The 19,262-nt window shown below is 36.9% G+C and overlaps 1 protein-coding gene across 1 annotated transcript in view; it reads left to right on the forward strand.

The window, feature by feature from the left end:
• Positions 1-19,262, forward strand: part of LOC132111366 (phospholipid-transporting ATPase ABCA1) — a 143,008-nt gene that overhangs the window by 98,245 nt on the left and 25,501 nt on the right. Inside the window, exons 37-46 of the mRNA XM_059518590.1 lie at positions 1,748-1,925; positions 3,464-3,579; positions 3,718-3,862; positions 5,021-5,144; positions 5,217-5,346; positions 6,730-6,850; positions 8,525-8,587; positions 12,965-13,071; positions 14,924-15,065; positions 15,624-15,758. Of these exons, the coding sequence (XP_059374573.1) occupies positions 1,748-1,925; positions 3,464-3,579; positions 3,718-3,862; positions 5,021-5,144; positions 5,217-5,346; positions 6,730-6,850; positions 8,525-8,587; positions 12,965-13,071; positions 14,924-15,065; positions 15,624-15,758 (1,261 nt within the window). The remainder of the gene's footprint in view (positions 1-1,747; positions 1,926-3,463; positions 3,580-3,717; positions 3,863-5,020; positions 5,145-5,216; positions 5,347-6,729; positions 6,851-8,524; positions 8,588-12,964; positions 13,072-14,923; positions 15,066-15,623; positions 15,759-19,262) is intronic.

Raw genomic sequence — 19,262 nt, forward strand, 5'->3', positions numbered from 1 at the left:
TTTTTTGTTTTTGTTGTTTTCAATATTATTATTTAGATTTCAATTATTTATTCTTTCAGTTTTACATTTAGCTTAGTTTTAATTGTTGATTTATTTCCAGTTAGTGATTTTAGAGCTTCAACGTGAAATAATTAGCAATTACTTGCCATAGTTGTTGAGTTCAAGCTTTTCATTTCATAGTTTTATTATATTTCAGTTGAAACAAAGATGTTTTTAATAGTTGTAGTTTTCGTTATCTATAAAAACCCTGATGACTTTATTACAAAACAAGCTCAATGTCTGGAAAGACATTTCAGTGGCACTATAATACTGAAAAAGTACACACTTGTGTGTTCATGTGTATCTAATCAATATTTCAGGACTGTGTTGGTCAGTGTTGGTCATCTTACTTTAAAAAAGTAATTAGTTACAGTTACAAATTACTTCTCCCAAAATGTAATTGAGTTAGTAACTCAGTTACCACATTGTAAAAGTAATTAGTTACTCAGCAAAGTAACTGTGACATTATTTTTTATGTTCTATAACACTATTACGTCCTATAACATCTTTAATATATAAGATGTTTATATTAACTGATTGAAGAATAAAAACACTAAGTATTTTAGAAAATGTTGTATTTATTTGAACTCAATAGATTGCAGCCTGCCATGTGATATGCATAGAAATAAAAACATATAAAAAATAAATATTGAAAATAAAATTCAAGTGCAAAATTAAGACAAACAAATTTAAACTTTGGTAAAAATAAAAACAAAGGGAAACCTGGCCATTTGTGCAAATCTCTGTAACTGTATATTAGGCCTAACGTTACTGCATAATAAACAGAACACTATCCAACTCTTATGGTGCATTCACACCAGACACAAATAGAGCGTCTGGCACGAGTGATTTCAATGTTAAGTCAATGCAAAGACGTGAAGAGACAACCTTCGAAAATCAGCGAAACACATTTTTAAATAGACGCTGTCTTTATAAATAAACTGCATTTTTGAGTTTAAAACAACTACATTCTTGCATGAAATACTTTTAAAATTACATTTAATAACACGATAAAAGTAAAGCGTCCAACTACGTGCTAATAGCGTGATTTATTTGTGCAATTCACATCTGATGTGAACACAGCATTAAATATTCAGTACAGTAACATGTTAGCATGTGTTGATGTGAGGTGGTTCATAAGACTTGAGTTGCTTGAGGCAGACGTGCATAAAGTATTTTTTCCTGGACCTAGCGTGCATTTTACAGAAACAATCTCGCCTTTAATTCCCGGTACTTCCAGTTCGAGAACGCCATTATCACTGATGCCGTCTTGTGTTTAGTGGCTGTCAGAGCGTGCAGTGAAACAGCGTGACCAGGGCACCGTCCACCCAGCCAATCATCATCGGATTTGCAACGGTGTCAGGCAGCTGATGTGTAGCCACTAGCCAAAGCATGACACCTCGAGCTTTATTCAATCAAATTGTAGTAACGCGACACTTTACATTCTCAGTAAAGATAACGGCGTTGCAACGATGGGAAAAGTAATTAATTAGATTACTCCATTACTGAAAATTAAACTCCGTTAGTAATGCCATTATACTTAAACGCCGTTTCTCCCAACACTGGTGTTGGTACATAAAGATAGTAAAGCTGTGTAATTATGTGTCATGCAATGCTTTCCAAAGTTTGCATTGTGCACTGGACCCACAGATGGGTAATGACAGCCCTGGTTTCACCATAGTCCTGATCGTATTTTGATGTCTTGCAGGGCGACGACTTCTACAGATGTAGTGGTGTCGATCTGCGTGATCTTCGCCATGTCCTTCATCCCGGCCAGCTTCGTCCTCTTCCTCATCCAGGAGCGTGTCAGTAAAGCCAAGCACCTGCAGTTCGTGAGCGGCGTCAACCCCACCGTCTACTGGCTGGCCAACTTCGCCTGGGACATGGTACACCAGAAGCCCCTCTGCTCTGGAAGATGGATGGGAACTAAACAGAGCAGCTGAGATAGCTAATTAAAACTCTATTCATTTCCCTCTGAATCCTGTTCACCACCGCCTTTTCACATCCATTGGTCTCTAGATAGTGAGACTCTTCTGGCATGAGCTACAGTCTGAGCGGACTGAGATGAATTCACCTCAGCTAATAAATCAGTTAGCATCAGTTGAGAGAAAAAGAGGATTCACAAAATATGCAGCACAAATATATATATATATATACAGTACAGACCAAAAGTTTGGATACACCTTCTCATTCAAAGAGTTTTCTTTATTTTCATGACTATGAAAATTGTAGAGTCACACTGAAGGCATCAAGGGCTATTTGACAGAGAAGGAGAGTGATGGGGTGCTGCGCCAGATGACCTGGCCTCCACAGTCACCGGACCTGAACCCAATCGAGATGGTTTAGGGGTGAGCTGGACCGCAGACAGAAGGCAAAAGGGCCAACAAGTGCTAAGCATCTCTCGGGGAACTCCTTCAAGACTGTTGGAAGACCATTTCAGGTGACTACCTCTTGAAGCTCATCAAGAGAATGCCAAGAGTGTGCAAAGCAGTAATCAAAGCAAAAGGTGGCTACTTTGAAGAACCTACAATATGACATATTTTCAGTTGTTTCACACTTTTTTGTTATGTATATAATTCCATATATAAATGCACATGTGTTAATTCATAGTTTTGATGCCTTCAGTGTGAATCTACAATTTTCATAGTCATGAAAATAAAGAAAACTCTTTGAATGAGAAGGTGTGTCCAATCTTTTGGTCTGTACTGTATATATATATATATTTTTTTTTTTTCAAATTAAGAAAAAAACTGTAGCATATATATGTAGAACCAAAGGTGCAATAATAATTATTATTATTAATAAATTAAAATATTAAACAAAAATAATACATATTAATAGTAAATAATAATAATACTAATAATATAATACATATAATATATAATAATTAGTGTAGGTGTAGTTTACAGTACAATTATAAAATTACAAAAAATTAACATTTGTATCATAATTTCTTCATTTTCAAACATTAAACCATTAACCTTTTTTTTCTGGTTAAATCACATTCCTGCTAAAAGCATGCGAAATTTAGCCAAAAAAAAGTGTGGGGGTGGAGTTGGTTCTAAACTTCTCCTTGGTTGGCAGCAGGTTTGTAAACACTTCTTATTAAACATCTGTTAATGTTCAACATGTTTCCAAATGAAGTGGCTCAAACTCACAGCACACGCAGAAATGGAGTTTTAATACAAAGCAGAATTTACTGTGAAATGAGACGCTGAAAGACCACATCGTAAGCTGCTCATGTGTAAATGAACACAGTGCTGTGCTTCACTCTTAATTCTGTTTAAGTGACAGACTTTTCAGGATTATTTTCATTGATTGTTCAGCAAGACCCAAAAGTATAGTGAAAGTACTCAGATTAATGAATATTAAAGCACAAGTAGTTTAAGTGTGAGGTTTGATTGTGTTTTATGATGTGTTTCAGTGTAATTATATTGTGCCGTGCATCATCGTCATCATCATCTTCCTGTGTTTCCAAACAAAATCATACGTCTCTCCACCAAACCTGCCTGCCCTCATCCTTCTGCTGGTGCTGTACGGGTGAGTGTGTGTGTGTGTGTGTGTGAGAGAGAGAGAGAGAGAGAGAGAGAGTGAGTGTGTGTGTATATGAGAGTGTGTGTGTAGTTTTATTTTCAACAAGAGGTTGTTGATTTGTGTGTGTGCGTGTGTGTGTTTCAGGTGGTCCATCACTCCGATGATGTATCCTGCCTCCTTCCTGTTCAGTGTTCCCAGCACAGCGTATGTGGTTCTGACCTGCATCAACCTCTTCATCGGCATCAACGGCAGCGTGGCCACGTTTGTCATGGAGCTCTTCGATGACCCGGTGAGCCTCCAGCAAACACACACACACAAACACTTATAATTTCCTGAAAGCCTGCAGTGGAGAACATTCTGTCAAATAAGAAATGTCCTTTTCTATTTATTTCCTTTATTTACTGTCAGTCTGAAGCCCCATGTCTGGAGGCATAATTAAGGTGTGCAGATGCAAAGCATTCTTTCAGCCCATGCTGAGACTAAAGACACGGTCACATCAACAACAATAACTATATTAGCCTTCTGCTGCTTATAATCACAGTTGTGTCATCTGCCGCTTTTAATGCTGGAGCTTTATAGCAGAATGGATTCTGATTGGCTGTTAAAGTTTTATTCATTCATCTGCTTTCCCCTTTATAAAGAGCTCCAGGTTTGCTGTTGTTGTTTGTAAGGCTACAGAATTTATCAAAAAATTATGGGATATTATATAAATAAACGAATGCATGAATGTAAATGTTGTTCTTGTTTTTTTTTTTTTATGATCCAGGATTTATTGATTGATTGACTTGATTGGAAAATCTAAAAGTTGAAATAATATAAATAATATACATTTTACAATGTGTACTACTTCACTAATAAATTACTAGTTATAAATAAAGTGTTTTGGTTTAATCCAGTTTAACAGACTATTTGCAAAAAGAAAAAATAACAAAATGTGAGTGCTGTGTAAGGCTTTAGTCAGTTTGGCCTATTTCTCTGAAATATTGTTCACAAATCTGTCTAAATCTGTGTTAGTGAGCACTTCTTCTTTTACCGAGATAATCCATCACCTCACAGGTGTGGCATATCACGATGCTGATTAGACAGTATGATTATTGCACAGGTGTGCCTTAGGCTGGCCACAATGAAAGGCTACTCTAAAAATCTTCAAAACAAGAACATATATCTGCCATTGGGGGAGGTATTGTGTTTTCAAATTTTGAAGTTTTGCTAATACAAGACATTAACATTAATAGAACACACTGCCATATTTTGTTACCTTGCTTGGTCTTAAAAAGGTCTTTTAAAAGTCTTACATTTACCTCGATAAACCCTCAGAAACCTCTAATAAATGCATCCATATGACTCAATCAATGAAAAAGCATACATATCAATGCACACATTCTGAAGAATCCCATGTTTCAAGTCTAACACTATCTTTCTCTGTCCCATCTGTGTTCCTGTCCAGAACATAACCCGTATCAATGACATAGTCAAACAGGCGCTACTGGTGTTCCCTCATTTCTGTTTGGGAAGAGGCCTGATGGACATGGCCAAAAACCAGGCGATTGCCACTCTCTACCAAAACCTGGGTAAGATGGGTTTTCACATGTGGAAAGAACGTGAGAACTGAGAGGAAAGCTGATATGTGTCTGTCTCTTCAGGTGAAGACCGCTTTGAAAATCCTCTCAGCTGGAACATGGTGGGCAAGAATCTGTTTGCCATGTCCATCCAGGGGGGCGTCATGTTCAGCCTGACCCTGCTCATCCAGTACAAGTTCTTCTGCAAACCCAGGTAAGAAGCACACCTTCAAGGGACAGTTCACCCAAAATAAAAATTCACTCTTAATTTACTCACCCTCAGGCCAGTCAAGATGTAGGTGACTTTTTTTATTCAGTAGAACAGTAAAGAAGATTTTAAGCTGAAACTGTGCTCCTTGGTGATTCAAAAAATAAAGTCACTGGCTGCCGTCACTTTTTCAAAAGAAGGCCATATAAGCAAGACAAAATTAATCCCTATGGCTCCTGACGATATATTAAGGTCTTATGAATCGAAACAATACAAGATTTAGATGACTTTTTCTTCAGTAGAACAGTATGAAGATTTTTGGTCCTTGTTGATTCATTAAATTCAAGTTAATGGCTACTGTCACTTTTAAGGTAAAAAAAAAAGGCATATGCAGGCAAAACAAAATTAATACCCGTGGTTTGTGACGATATATTAAGGTCTTATGAAGCAAAACAATCAGTCTGTGCAAGAAACTGAATATTATTTGCAACATTATTATTACCTGTAATCTGCGCCTCAGGAAAACAGTCCAGAGTCATGTCCAGTTAACAAACGAATCATTCTTTTGAACTAGTTCTTTTTAGTGAACTTGATGAACCAGTTCATCAAATCGGACTGAAGCATCTGAAACAGTTTGTGGCTCGAGCAGCACAGATCTACAAGTTACTCAGTCAAAACTCATTTTCAGACGCCTGACAGCGGCGTATCTGATCCTCTGATGAATGAAACTGATTCAGTGCTCACTGAACTGAGGAAACAGTTCGACTCGGACTGAAGACCGATGAGCCGCTGATATGTGCATGAGTGAACCGAACATTAATAAACGTGCTTTAATAATGTAATTGTGTATTGTTTATGTTGAGTCTTGTGTGATTATGTAAACCAATTGGTGAATCAGTGTTTTGTACCAATTCATTGAAATTAACTGTCTAAAAGATCCAGTTTGTAGAGAAGAATCAGATTTCCCCATTTGCCTGAGCCTCTAGATTACAGGTAATAATGTTGTTAGTAATGTTCAGTTTCTTGCACAGACTGATTGTTTCGCTTCACAAGACCTCAGTATACCATCACGAACCACGGGAATTAATTTTGTGTTGTCTGAATGTGCTTTTTTGTCTCTGAAAGTGACGGTAGCCATTGACTTGCGTTTAATGGATCACCAAGGACCAAAAAATCTTCTTTACTGTTCTAGTGAAGAACAAAAGTCACCTACAGTACATCTTGGATGGCCTGATATTCAGTAAATTAAAAGATTTTTTTTCATTTCTGGGTGAACTATCCCTTCAGAAAACCCTGTGAATGTAGCTCTATATCTGTTTGTCTTTACTGACTTTTACACATGATCCTTCCATCTGCTCTGTGGTGACGTATGCACATCTTCACGCACAGGTCGATAAAGTCATTACCACCATCTTCAGGAAAAGAGGATGAAGACGTGGCTCTTGAGCGTGAACGTGTGCAGAGGGGCGGAGCTCAGAACGACCTGCTCCGAATCTGTGACCTCACTAAGGTACTTCCTGTTCTTGTGACTTCAAGTGAAAATTCCATATTCTTGCTCTGAAAAGTGCCATAAAACTTATGTTTTGGGGCAGTTGTCAGGTGATCAAAATTGACCATTGACCATGCGGCAAATTTGCAAATCAGCTCAGGGTTATTGAAATCAATAGTTGTTTTTTTTTTTTTTTTTTTTTTTTTTTTTTTTTTTTTTTCTTAGACTTGGTTTTTGCAATTACAAAATCTCCTTTGTAAATAAGTGTGCTTAATTGTGTTAAATGTGCACTTGTAATGTACCGTGAATGTTAAAAGTATATTTAACAAAACAAAAACAAAAAAATACAATTAATAATAATAATATAATATATAAGATAAGATAATATAATATTAGTGAAATAAAAGGCCACTTAAAGTGTCCTACAGAGAAACACGTTCATAAATGTTTCTTAACACACTTAAATACATTTTAAAAAAGTGACTTTTATAATAATAACAAATTACTTTACATGTTAAATCTTTGTTTCAAAAATCTTTTGTTGTGTTTTAAAGAAGTACACTTTTTATGTTAACCTACAAACTAACGTACATGTAAAGTACTTAAGTAATATAAAATATTATAATTTATAATTTATAACTTTAGTGTTATTCAATATTGCATTTAAATATATTCAGTATTACATTTAAATACATAGATATTGCATTTAAAATGAATGCTTTACAGTTAATATATCACGTTTAATTACAAATATATTTAAATATACGATACAAGTTTCAATAGAAAATACATTAAAGTATATATGCTTGTCAGTACATTCAGCAGTACTTTAAACATATTTCAAAGACAATACAAGTAATTATGAACTTACATGTAATTTCATAATTTTATGTTATTTCTCAGTCCTAATCACAGACACAGCAGACACAATTGCTGACACAGCTGGACTACGACCGTCTGTCCTGAATATACAGTACATGAATATACAAGCCAACCTTTGTGAAAAAGAAGAGCTTTAGCTTGTACTTAAGTCCCACTTAAGTAAAAAACACTCTAAAGTTCAGCTAGACGCATTTAATATCAATTTTAATATTGTACATTTTAATTTAATTGCAGTTAACATGCAGTCTGACAAGTGTTTGGAAACACTGTGTTCAGTGCGCACTTAAGTATGTTCTTTTAAAGTATATTATTTCCATGATACTTACTCTTTTAAAAGCACGCTAAAGCTCTTATTTTTCTCGAGGTTTGGTTTGTGTGTTCATGTATATTCAGGACAGACGGTCGTTGTCCAGCTGTGTGAGTGTACAGATGTTCACAGGAGAGTATCAGTGATTAGGAGAGAGTTTAATTTGTCCTGATCTATAATCAGCCATTGAGAGCAGCTGTCTGTGAATCACGCAGTGCTCTGAGAGCAGAGTCGGTGCAGGAGACCCTCAAACGTCTCAGGCCGGATGAGTCCTCATGCATGCGGATATTTAACCCTATAAAGCTACTTTATCATATTTGATACATGAAAGGCCTCTAAATGATCAACATGATCACATTTTTGCTGTTAAACCTGTTGCACAAAACCTACTCCATGCCTTTATTTTGCACAAAAAAAAATAGTCATATATTTGCAAAACATATTTATTTTAAGAAAAGCTCTCAAAGCATGACATACTTGCACTTTCTGATGTTTTTGTTCTGCAGATGTATCGTAAGAAGAAGACTCCAGCCGTGGAGAAAATCTGTGTGGGTGTTCCTGCTGCAGAGGTAAATCACACACACACAAGCACTATTAAAAGAAAGTGTCTCATTTTTAATAACTGCATAATGGCAAAGGTCTTTAAACAACTTCTGCCTCCATGGAATTACTTTCAGCAGATATATGCATTTCATATTTGGCAACATTGAACAGACAATATAAATGAAATTATCTGTAGCTAGGGTTGCCACCCGTCACATAAAATACGGAATCGTCCCATATTTGAGAATAAAATAGCGCGTCTCCTTTTGAATCAATACGGGACGGGGTTTGTCCCGTATTTTCGGAGTTGTCTTCAATGCAGCATCTTATGCAGATCATCCCACCAGCATTCTGTGAAGACTCATCCTATACTGCCCCTGATTGGGTAATACACGCTGCCATCGTTGGATTGATTGGTTTGTTTCAAGTTCACGGCCAATCAGAGTCAGAGGAGGGCGGGTCTCTTGGCAGAGTCGATTTGAAAGAATGGCAGAGGCTGCTCCAGATACCCTGAAACGAAAGCGGATGCAAAAGTACCGACGAAAGTGGGAGGAATCAAAAATGTCTGCGGAAATGAGTATCAAGCCAATTGCACAATTTGTCTGCGAGTGTTCTCTGTTGCGCACGGTGGCTTGTCAGATGTGCGACAGCATGCCTCGGGAGAACAACATTCATACACTTTACAATAAGGTTCATTTATTAAACATCAGTGTATTTACTAACATGAACTAACAATGAGTAAGAATTACATTTGCTACAGTATTTATTAATCTTTGTTAATGTTAGTTAATAGAAATAAAGCTGTTCATTGTTTGTTCATGTTAGTTAAGTGCATTAACTAATATTAACAAGATTTTAATAAAGTATTATTACAGCTTTATCGGTCGGCCGATTTTTTAATATATCGGCATTGGCCGATATCTGTGTTTAGTAGCGCCGATTTAAAGTCAGGCACGTCCGCGGGCAGCCCCGTGTTATTGTTGCACTGGAAAGGAGTAAAACATATATAAGTCGCACTGGACTATAAGTGGCATTTATTTAGAACCAAGAGAAAACATTTCCGTCTACAGCCGCGAGAGGGCGCTCTATGTTTTCAGTGTAATAATAATTCATTACATTTATATAGCGCTTTTCTAGGCACTCAAAGCGCTTTACATAGACGGGGTATAGACGAGGTCACACCTCTACTCTTTTCGAAAGACATCCTGGGATTTTTACTGACCACAGAGAGTCAGGACCTCGGTTTAACGTCTCATCCGAAGGACGGTGCTTGTTGACAGTATAGTGTCCCCATCACTACACTGGGGCACTAGGACCCACACAGACCACAGGGTGATCACCCCCTGCTGGCCTCACTAGCACCTCTTCCAGCAGCAACCTAGTTTTCTCAGGAGGTCTCCCATCCAGGTACTGACCAGGCTCAGCCCTGCTTAGCTTCAGTGTGAAACCGGTCATGGGCTCCAGGGTGATGTGGCTGCCGGTGTAGGCTACAGGAGCACTGAGCAGCATAGAGCGCTCTCTCGCGGCTGGAGACGGTAATGTTTTCTATTGGTTCATTTCTCTTGGTTCATTTCTCTCGGTTCATTTCAAATTAATTTTGATAAATAAGTCGCACCTGACTATAAGTCGGTATGTGCAAAAGCCACTTGGAAAAAAAGCTTTCTCACCCGAATTAAAGGGGTTTTAGTATGAAAAAAATGCTAGTAGCAGTACTGTAAAATGAATAGATGTGATTATGATCATTTGATAAAATAAACAGAGAGCGCGCCATATCAGAGAGCGCGTTTTAGATCATGTTACTTTGTTGACTGTTTCCCGTCAAGGAGACCGCTGAATGCGCCTCTTTAAATGGTTTTGTGGTGCTCGTTGCATTTTAAAACGCAACTGCAATGTTTTCAAATGACACTATAGTAGTGGTGCAACGGATCATCTTTGATCCGTGATCCGTTCGGATCAATATCTTTGGTTCGGCACACACGTGACCCGCGGATTGATTTATGAAAAAAAAAAAAGTTGCACATGTTCAGTCCACACTCAGTGGTCATGGCGAGCGGAGGAACGGAGGAGCTTGAACGGCCCGCGTATTTTGGCTTCCCTGTCAGATATAATGATGAAGGAAAGTTGTTAACCGTGACGGTGCGTAGAGCCACGTTACGACACCCCGTCGCGCACCCACTTCAGCGAAAAGATTGTGCCAGATCTTTATGAACAGGAGAAGATAAAAGTTGTGGATGAACTATCCCGAGCATCCTATGTTGCGCTCACGACAGAAGGTGGGCGTCCAGGGGGACGGAGAGCTATGTGATGAAAACTGCTCACCATCACAGCAGACTGGGAGATGAGAAGTCTGGCTATTATGTTAAAAAGAAGATATTATACCATGTGCACTTTAAGTTGATTTAATATATTTTAATTTAATAATTTAATGTTAATAAAAAAGACAAAACGTATGTTTATTTGTCTTGGCCTTTTTTTTTTTTTTTTTTTTGCTTATCCGAAAAATGATCCGATCCATACGAGGACAAGCGAGCGCGGGTTTGACTAGATGTATTTGGAGGTTATTGCTCACCTCTCGTTCTGCACATAACCAAATGTTTCCATATTCGCAATGTATCTGAATGTTAAACTATAATATTTTTAATTTTTTTAATGTAAACTAGACGCAAAAGATCATCCTCTTCGCAAAAATGTCCTTGGCATCACAGCATGGACCGGTATAATAATAATAATAATTCATTACATTTATATAGCGTTTTTCTAGGCACTCAAAGCGCTTTACATAGACAGGGGGTATCTCCTCATCCACCACTAGTGGGCAGCATCCACCTGGATGATGCGACGGCAGCCATATTGCGCCAGAACGCCCACCACACACCAGCTTACTGGTGGAGAGGAGACAGAGTGATGAAGCCAATCAGTAGATATGGGGATTATTAGGAGGCCATGATGGTTGGAGGCCAATTGGCAAATTTAGCCAGGATGCCGAGGTCACACCTCTACTCTTTTCGAAAGACATCCTGGGTTTTTTTTATGACCACAGAGAGTCAGGACCTCGGTTTAACGTCTCATCTGAAGGACGGTGCTTGTTGACAGTATAGTGTCCCCATCACTACACTGGGGCGCTAGGACCCACACAGACCAGAGGGTGAGCACCCCCTGCTGGCCTCACTAGCACCTCTTCCAGCAGCAACCTAGTTTTCTCAGGAGATCTCCCATCCAGGTACTGACCAGGCTCAGCCCTGCTTAGCTTCAGTGGGAAACCGGTCTTTGGCTCCAGGGTGGTATACTACGGTCTGTTTAAACTGACCAGTGTAACCTTTTAAATGTTTGGTTGACTGTACTTTATTTTAATAATGAACAGACTGTGATGTAAGTTTGTAATTAGAATGCACTTTAGATGTTCTGTGTCATTTATACCAAACACAAATGTTGCTGGTTGCTAGTGTGTTTGCAGCACTACTGTTATTTATTTTTTATATATAATTTTTTTTATATTTTTCAGTTTAATTTATTTTTATTTCTAAAATTGTATTTATTTAAATGTATATTTAAGTTTACATTTATGCTCCAAAAAACTTGATAAATGCTCTAAAACTTTATGTAAATGATTGACATATACAGTATATATTACCTGTTTTATATATTTAATACTTGGTCAGTTTATTGATTTGTTTGGTTAACTTTCGATACTTTTTTTTATTTTAATACCGTGCAGTGCACAAAATTAAAATTCAAGAGATGGTTCAAGTCAGTGCTCAATAAATGATGATAAGTTTAGAAATGTTGTGCATCCACTTATTATTAGTGTTTCATTTTAGCATGCAAATGAAGGGGAAAACTTCAAGATATCGGCCCTAAAAATCGGCAGCACATATCGGCCATCGGCTGACCCTGACCTCTAAACATCGGCATCGGCATCGGCTATAGAAAAACCCATATCGGTCGATCTCTAGTGTACAGTCAGACACATAAGCATTATTTTAATAAGAGATAAGATAGATATATTTAATAATAAAAATATAGTGCCTAGCCTAAGTGAAGCAAATAAACAACTTAACTAATTTAAATTATTGCATTATTCAATAGGCTATTGTAGAATTAACAATAGACTATATAAAAAAAGATTAACTTACCAATAATAATAATAAAAAAACAACCCTATCTGTAACTAAGAATGTATTTTCCCTGATACCACCAGCCATCATCTATCAATAACAGTTCATGGTTGTGATGTCAAATAAAGGCTACTGGCTATTTAAAAAAAAACGCATGCTTTTTTAATGTGTCCTGTCTAAACTTTCAATTGAACAATATCCAATGATTGCGAATGGAAAGCTGCAGGAGTGAATGTTGTGTTCTTCTCATGAGGCTTCTGTGCCACGAATAATGATTGTGTTTTGCAGTGCTTTGGTTTGCTGGGGATCAATGGAGCAGGTAAAACTACGACTTTTAAAATGCTGACGGGAGACATCAGCCCGACTTCCGGAGACGCTTTCCTGAACGGATACAGGTGAGTCCCTCCGTGCGTCGCATCTCTCTGGATCATCACTGCTAGTAAATGTTGAGTCATCTTGATGCTGATGTTGTTGTTTCCTCTATCGTTCAGTGAAAGAAATAGAAATAAACTGAAGTAACAGGGTTTGAATAAAGGGAACAGAACAGTATCTGTAAGAACTGGAATGGAATTAAATTATTATAATATAATTATATATTGTAAATATGTATTGCCACAATGTGGAAGGAATCTGATTTTAAGCAATCTTACTTTTTGTTGTAATTCCACGCAGTAACAGGGTGGTACACAAAAGCTAATACAGCTTAATATTTAACTAATTTTTAATTGGTTATTAATTAAAATAGTTCTAATGCAATAAACATAATATCAATCTGACAGATAATTGTATTTTTATTTTTTTCCCAAAAATATAAATTTTCCCCATAAGTTCTAGGTAAATGTCTTTAATATTCCCAGAAATTAAGAAAAAGGTTGAATGGCTGAGCTAAATAATTAAAACAGTTTTTAATGCAATAGACTGAATATCAATTCATTAGATAATTTAAAATGTTTTATTTTGTTTGGTTTTTATTTATAACGGGTTGAGAAGGCCAAGATCTCTGGAGGTTACAAGGTACAAACTTGTGATGCATTTAAACCAGTTGCTTCGATTTAATAAGTTATTAATAACTAACCTAACTGTTCTCAAGACAAAAAATTGGTTGAGTGACTAATGGCTGATTTCCTGTGGAGCTTCACGTCTGTGTGTTGATTGTTCAGTCGGTGAACAGAGATGAGAGAAGGAGCGCAGACGACGGCGTCCTCTGTCTGTCTGTCTGTCTGTCTGTCTTTCTGTCTGTCTATCTGTGTCTGTCTGTCTGTCTGTGTCTGTCTGCCTGTCTGTCTGTCTGTCTGTCTGTCTGATTGTGTCTGTCTGTTTGTCTGATTGTGTCTCTCTGTCTGTGTCTGTCTGTCTTTCTGTCTGATTGTGTCTGTCTGTCTGTCTGTCTGTGTCTGTCTTTCTGTCTGTCTGATTGTTTCTGTCTGTGTCTGTCTGTCTGGCTGTGTCTGTCTGTCTGTCTGTCTATCTGTGTCTGTCTGTCTGTCTGTCTGTCTATCTGTGTGTGTGTGTGTGTGTGTGTGTGTGTCTGTCTGTGTCTGTCTGTCTGTCTGTCTATCTGTCTGTCTGTCTGTCTGTCTGTGTCTGTCTATCTGTGTCTGTTTGTCTGTCTGTCTGTCTGTCTGTATGTGTCTGTATATCTGTCTGTCTGTCTGTATGTGTCTGTCTTTCTGTCTGTCTGTCTGTCTGTGTCTGTCTATCTGTGTCTGTCTGTCTGTCTATCTGTCTGTCTGTCTGTCTGTGTCTGTCTGTCTGTCTGTCTTGAGACGAGAGACAGACGAGCCGCTCATGTCTGAGGGGCGGGAAACACAGCTGTCACTTCACAGACAGTGGAGTTTATTTTTCCAGCTATGTGTTTGCGCTGCTGCCCTGCGGCTCGGGCTGACAGCCGAGATCAGCACCACTTTATCTTTGTCTCACAGACTCACATGAGAGTTTTTGAAAGAGAGACCATGAGTGGTGCTTTTTATTTTTCCAGGGTTATTATTATGAACTCAAATAAAATCATTAAAAATGAATAAATAACAAAACAAATCATCATCATCAATAATAATAATAATAATAATAATAAAACTCATAAAAAATGTTTCAACTGGTTGCCAAAGCATAATTTCTGATTTTTATTTAGTTGAATGTTATGGACTAAAATAACTAAAACATAACAAAATAACTCAAACTTTAATGTTTTAACGGTTCTGTGTGTTTGTTGCTGTGCGGCTGCTGAGGTGTTTTGTGTTGATGTTTCAGCATCCGCACTGACCTGCAGTTGGTGCAGCAGAACATGGGTTACTGTCCACAGTTCGATGCGATCGATGAGCTTCTGACGGGACGAGAACATCTGGAGTTCTACGCGCGACTCCGCGGAGTTCCCGAAAAAGAGGTTTCCATGGTAACACAGCCTGCGCTCTGTATTTTGTAGACCCTTGATCTTTCTGTCTTCAACTCACTCTCTGTTTATGAGAGACTATGTTTTTTTGTTTTCATTTTTAATATATATATTTTTTTTTAAATGCTTCATTATACTGTAAAACTGTAATATTGTGTAACCTTTGATCAATTTAAGGCATCCTTGCTGAATAAAAAATATGAATTTCTTAAACTAAAAAAAATCCTACTGGGCCCAAAATTTTGAACAGTAGTGTATTATATATTGTACGAGTTCTTTCTTTTTAGTTTCCTAGATTTTAGAGTCTAATTCATTATTGCCCTCTGTTGGTTTTTATATCATGTAAATTATTATAGTATATTGTATATTATTATAGTGTTATGAAATGTTTTAAATGAATCATCTTAGTTTTAGTATTCAGTAATTACTCTGACACACACACACACACACACACACACCACACACACACACACTGAATGGATGGATGTTTTGTGAATGTGTATGCAGTGATATTCTCTCTCTCTCTCTCTCTCTCTCTCTCTCTCTCTCTCTCTCTCTCAGGTGGCTGAATGGGGCGTTCAGAAGCTGGGTCTCGTCAAATACTCAGAGAAATCAGCAGGAACTTACAGCGGCGGCAACAAGCGCAAACTCTCCACCGCCATTGCTCTGATTGGCTGCCCTCCTCTGGTCTTCCTCGTAAGACACACACACACACACACACACCTGCTGGCTCTCCAAACCACTTCAGCCGTCCCGGTCACACAATCAGCACTGATTCGTCTAAACGAGATGAGAAACATGTCTGTGTTCATGCACACAGATTCAAATCACATCAACACATAAGCTACGAAACACAATCACAGGACAGGTTCTAGTGTCTGTCTGCCAGCTTTTATTTTGTTTCTGGGTAACTGTAAATACAGTAGTGAGGTGCATAGTGCCAGTGGAAACCAGTGGTGGACGAAGTACACAAATCAAGTACTTGAGTAGAACTACAGATACATATAATAAAATATTACTCCAGTAAGAGTAAAAGTACTCCTTTTTCAATTTACTCAAGTGAAAGTACAAAAGTACTCGAGTTTTTATGTACTTAAGTAAAAAAGTACTGACATTTTATATAGGCTACTTAATTAAATTTTATATTCGCACATATTTTTAATAATCCTACTGCTCAAAATACCTGGGATTTTTTCCAAAATAACCACTATATGGAGTCAATATATATTTTTGTTGTTGATATGGACTACGCTGATGAGAGTGATGTTAACTGTGAAAGCTTACACTGTGATGTACATGAGAGAAAACAGAGATGACCATCTGATTTCACCAGTAAGAACAAAGTCTTTTAAAGTTTGTTGTTTTACAGAACATCACAGTTAGGACTATATATGACATGATAATAAGGCCTGAAGTTAGGAAGAACATTTTAAAGGAAAATATAATTATATTTTCATAATGATTTTTTCAAGAGCTGGTGTGAATAAATATAGATTTAAGCTCAAAGAGACGGGATAGTCTGCACATGATTTGATATTTTATTCGGACCCAGAATACAGCGAGATGAACATCACAGAGCGCTGAACTCTCCTGCAAGTGTGTGTTTCATTCATACTCGAAGCCGGAGGGCGTTCTCGTGCAGAAAGTCATATCAGGAAATTCCTAATATGGGCAAAAGCGTCCAGCTATGCTGTATGAAAACAGTTTTTACACAGAAAAAAAAAGGCCAGAAAGTTTTGGAAACACGAAGACATTAAACATACGATTGCAACAATATATGGTTTTTCAAGTCATCTTCAGCAGGTGATAAATAAAGTATGAACAATGCAGTGCTAATTGACAAAAACATTTTGTAGTATATAAACAAATCATTATTATTTGTTATTGTCCAGCAGTTATAGATTTTTTTAAGCCAATTAAAAGTTAGAAATTTGAGAAAAATTTAAGTTGCCTATTGTATCCACTACCAGTCAACAGTTTTTGAACAGTAAGCTTGTTAATATTTTTTAAAGAAGTCTCTTCTGTTCACCAAGTCTGCATTTATTTGATCCAAAGTACAGCAAAACAGAAAAATTGTGAAATATTTTTACTAACCTATTTATATTAACTGTTTTTTATTTGGATATATTTCAAAATGTAATTTGTTGAAATTTCAAAGCTGAATTTTAAGCATCAATACTCCAGTCAGACAATCCTTCAGAAATAATTAAAAAAAAATAAGGTTTCTTTGATGAATAGAAAGTTCAGAAGAACAGCATTTATTTTGAAATAGAAATCTGGAATAATCTGAAATAGAAAATTATGTCTTTATCATCAATTTTGATCAATTTAAAGTGAAGTGACGTGACATACAGCCAAGTATGGTGACCCATACTCAGAATTCGTGCTCTGTATTTAACCCATCCAAAGTGCACACACACAGCAGTGAACACACACACACACACACACTGTGAACACACACCCGGAGCAGTGGGCATCATTTATGCTGCGGCGCCTGGGGAACAGTTGGGGGTTCGGTGTCTTGCTCAAGAGAACCTTAGTCATGGTGTTGCTGGCCTGAAACTCGAACCCACAAAAGAGTCCTTGCTAAGTAGAAGTGTTCATTTCTATAATTTATTTTCCAAAAAACAAAACTTATATTGACTGTAGCTTTTGAATGATACATAGTGTACAATGTTGCAAAAGCTTTTTATTTCACATAAATGCAAATTTTGGGATCCTTATATTTATCAAAGAATACTGAAAAAAATACTCATGTTTTAAATATTGATAATCAGCAAATCAGCATATTAGAATGATTTCTGAAGGATGTGACACTAAAGACTGGAGTAATGATGCTGAAAATACAGCTTTGATCACAGGAATAAATTACATTTTAAAATACATTCAAATAGGGAACAAAGTTATTTTAAATATAAAAATATTTCACAATATTACTATTTTTTGCTGTACTTAGGATCAAATAAATGCAGGCTTGGTGAGCAGAAGATACTTCTTTAAAAACATAAAAAATATTACTGTTCAAAAACTGTTGATTGGTAAGCTATATAGATTAAAGAAATGTTATATAGCCTACATATATAGCCTATATATATATAATTTCTGTCCCCCTCACTTCTGAAAAGATGGCTACGCCCCTGGATTTTTTCCTTCTCAAACCTTGTCTGTGGTGTAAAAACACCCCTGGCCAAACAGGGTGCATCTCTTCCCACTTTGATAATTACTGTAGTTACCATGTTCTGAACATCACATCCTTTCTTTTCTCCCCTATATATATATAGGTGGTTGAATAAAAATATTTGGACATTATATTTAAAAATTACCTCAATTTAGCACCAGCAAGCTTGTTAGCTAGACAGTTAGCATCAGCTAACAATATTTACTTATTTTCAGTACGGTTATGAATAAACATTCATGTCTGTCTACTCGTCTAGTTAATCCAAACGTTACTGTTGATAAACAATATAAAAACAGACGTCACATAGGGATGGTAGCATTTTAATAAAACTGTTAACATTACGGCAGCGGGGAATTTGAACGTGCATGAGTTATTGTATTTAATCTGTGTAATTTTAATGTTTGTTTTTTTATTTATTTTTTACCTAAAATTGATGTGTCTGCATCGTCTGCACTCGAGCATTTCAGTGGGCTTAAATAGATCACTCTTTACAACGGATTTATTTCCCAAACAACTGACAATTTTGACCTAAATATGATTTTCAGTTACAATAATTAATCCAAAATTTCGACATTAGTAACTTACTTTTAGCAACATCAGGCCCACGCGCGCTCACAAGATCTCCCGGTGCTTACTTCTGTAGACTCGCACTAAACGGTTCATTTGAATCAGTGAGTGGTCGACTCCAGAACAGCTGCAATCCATAGACAGTAGGTTGCAATCGGATCATTCATAAACGAATCGTTTGGTGCGATTTGCGATCCGATTTAAGTTTATTTTGAAAAGACTCAGTTCGTTCATGATGAATCAAACACCACTTCTGCGTGTCGGAGCACGTGATATATTATAGGGAGTAACGATATGTTTTATGAAATGTAGTGAAGTTAAAAGTACGATTTTATGCTTTGGAATGTAGTGAAGTAAAAGTAAAAGTTACTCAAAAAAAAAAGCTACGTAAAGCTACTTCGTTACTGTCCACCACTGGTGGAAACACACAAATGACATTTGAAACACTCTACAAG

Source organism: Carassius carassius, chromosome 2 (genome assembly GCF_963082965.1).
Source record: "Carassius carassius chromosome 2, fCarCar2.1, whole genome shotgun sequence".
NCBI lineage: Eukaryota > Metazoa > Chordata > Actinopteri > Cypriniformes > Cyprinidae > Carassius > Carassius carassius.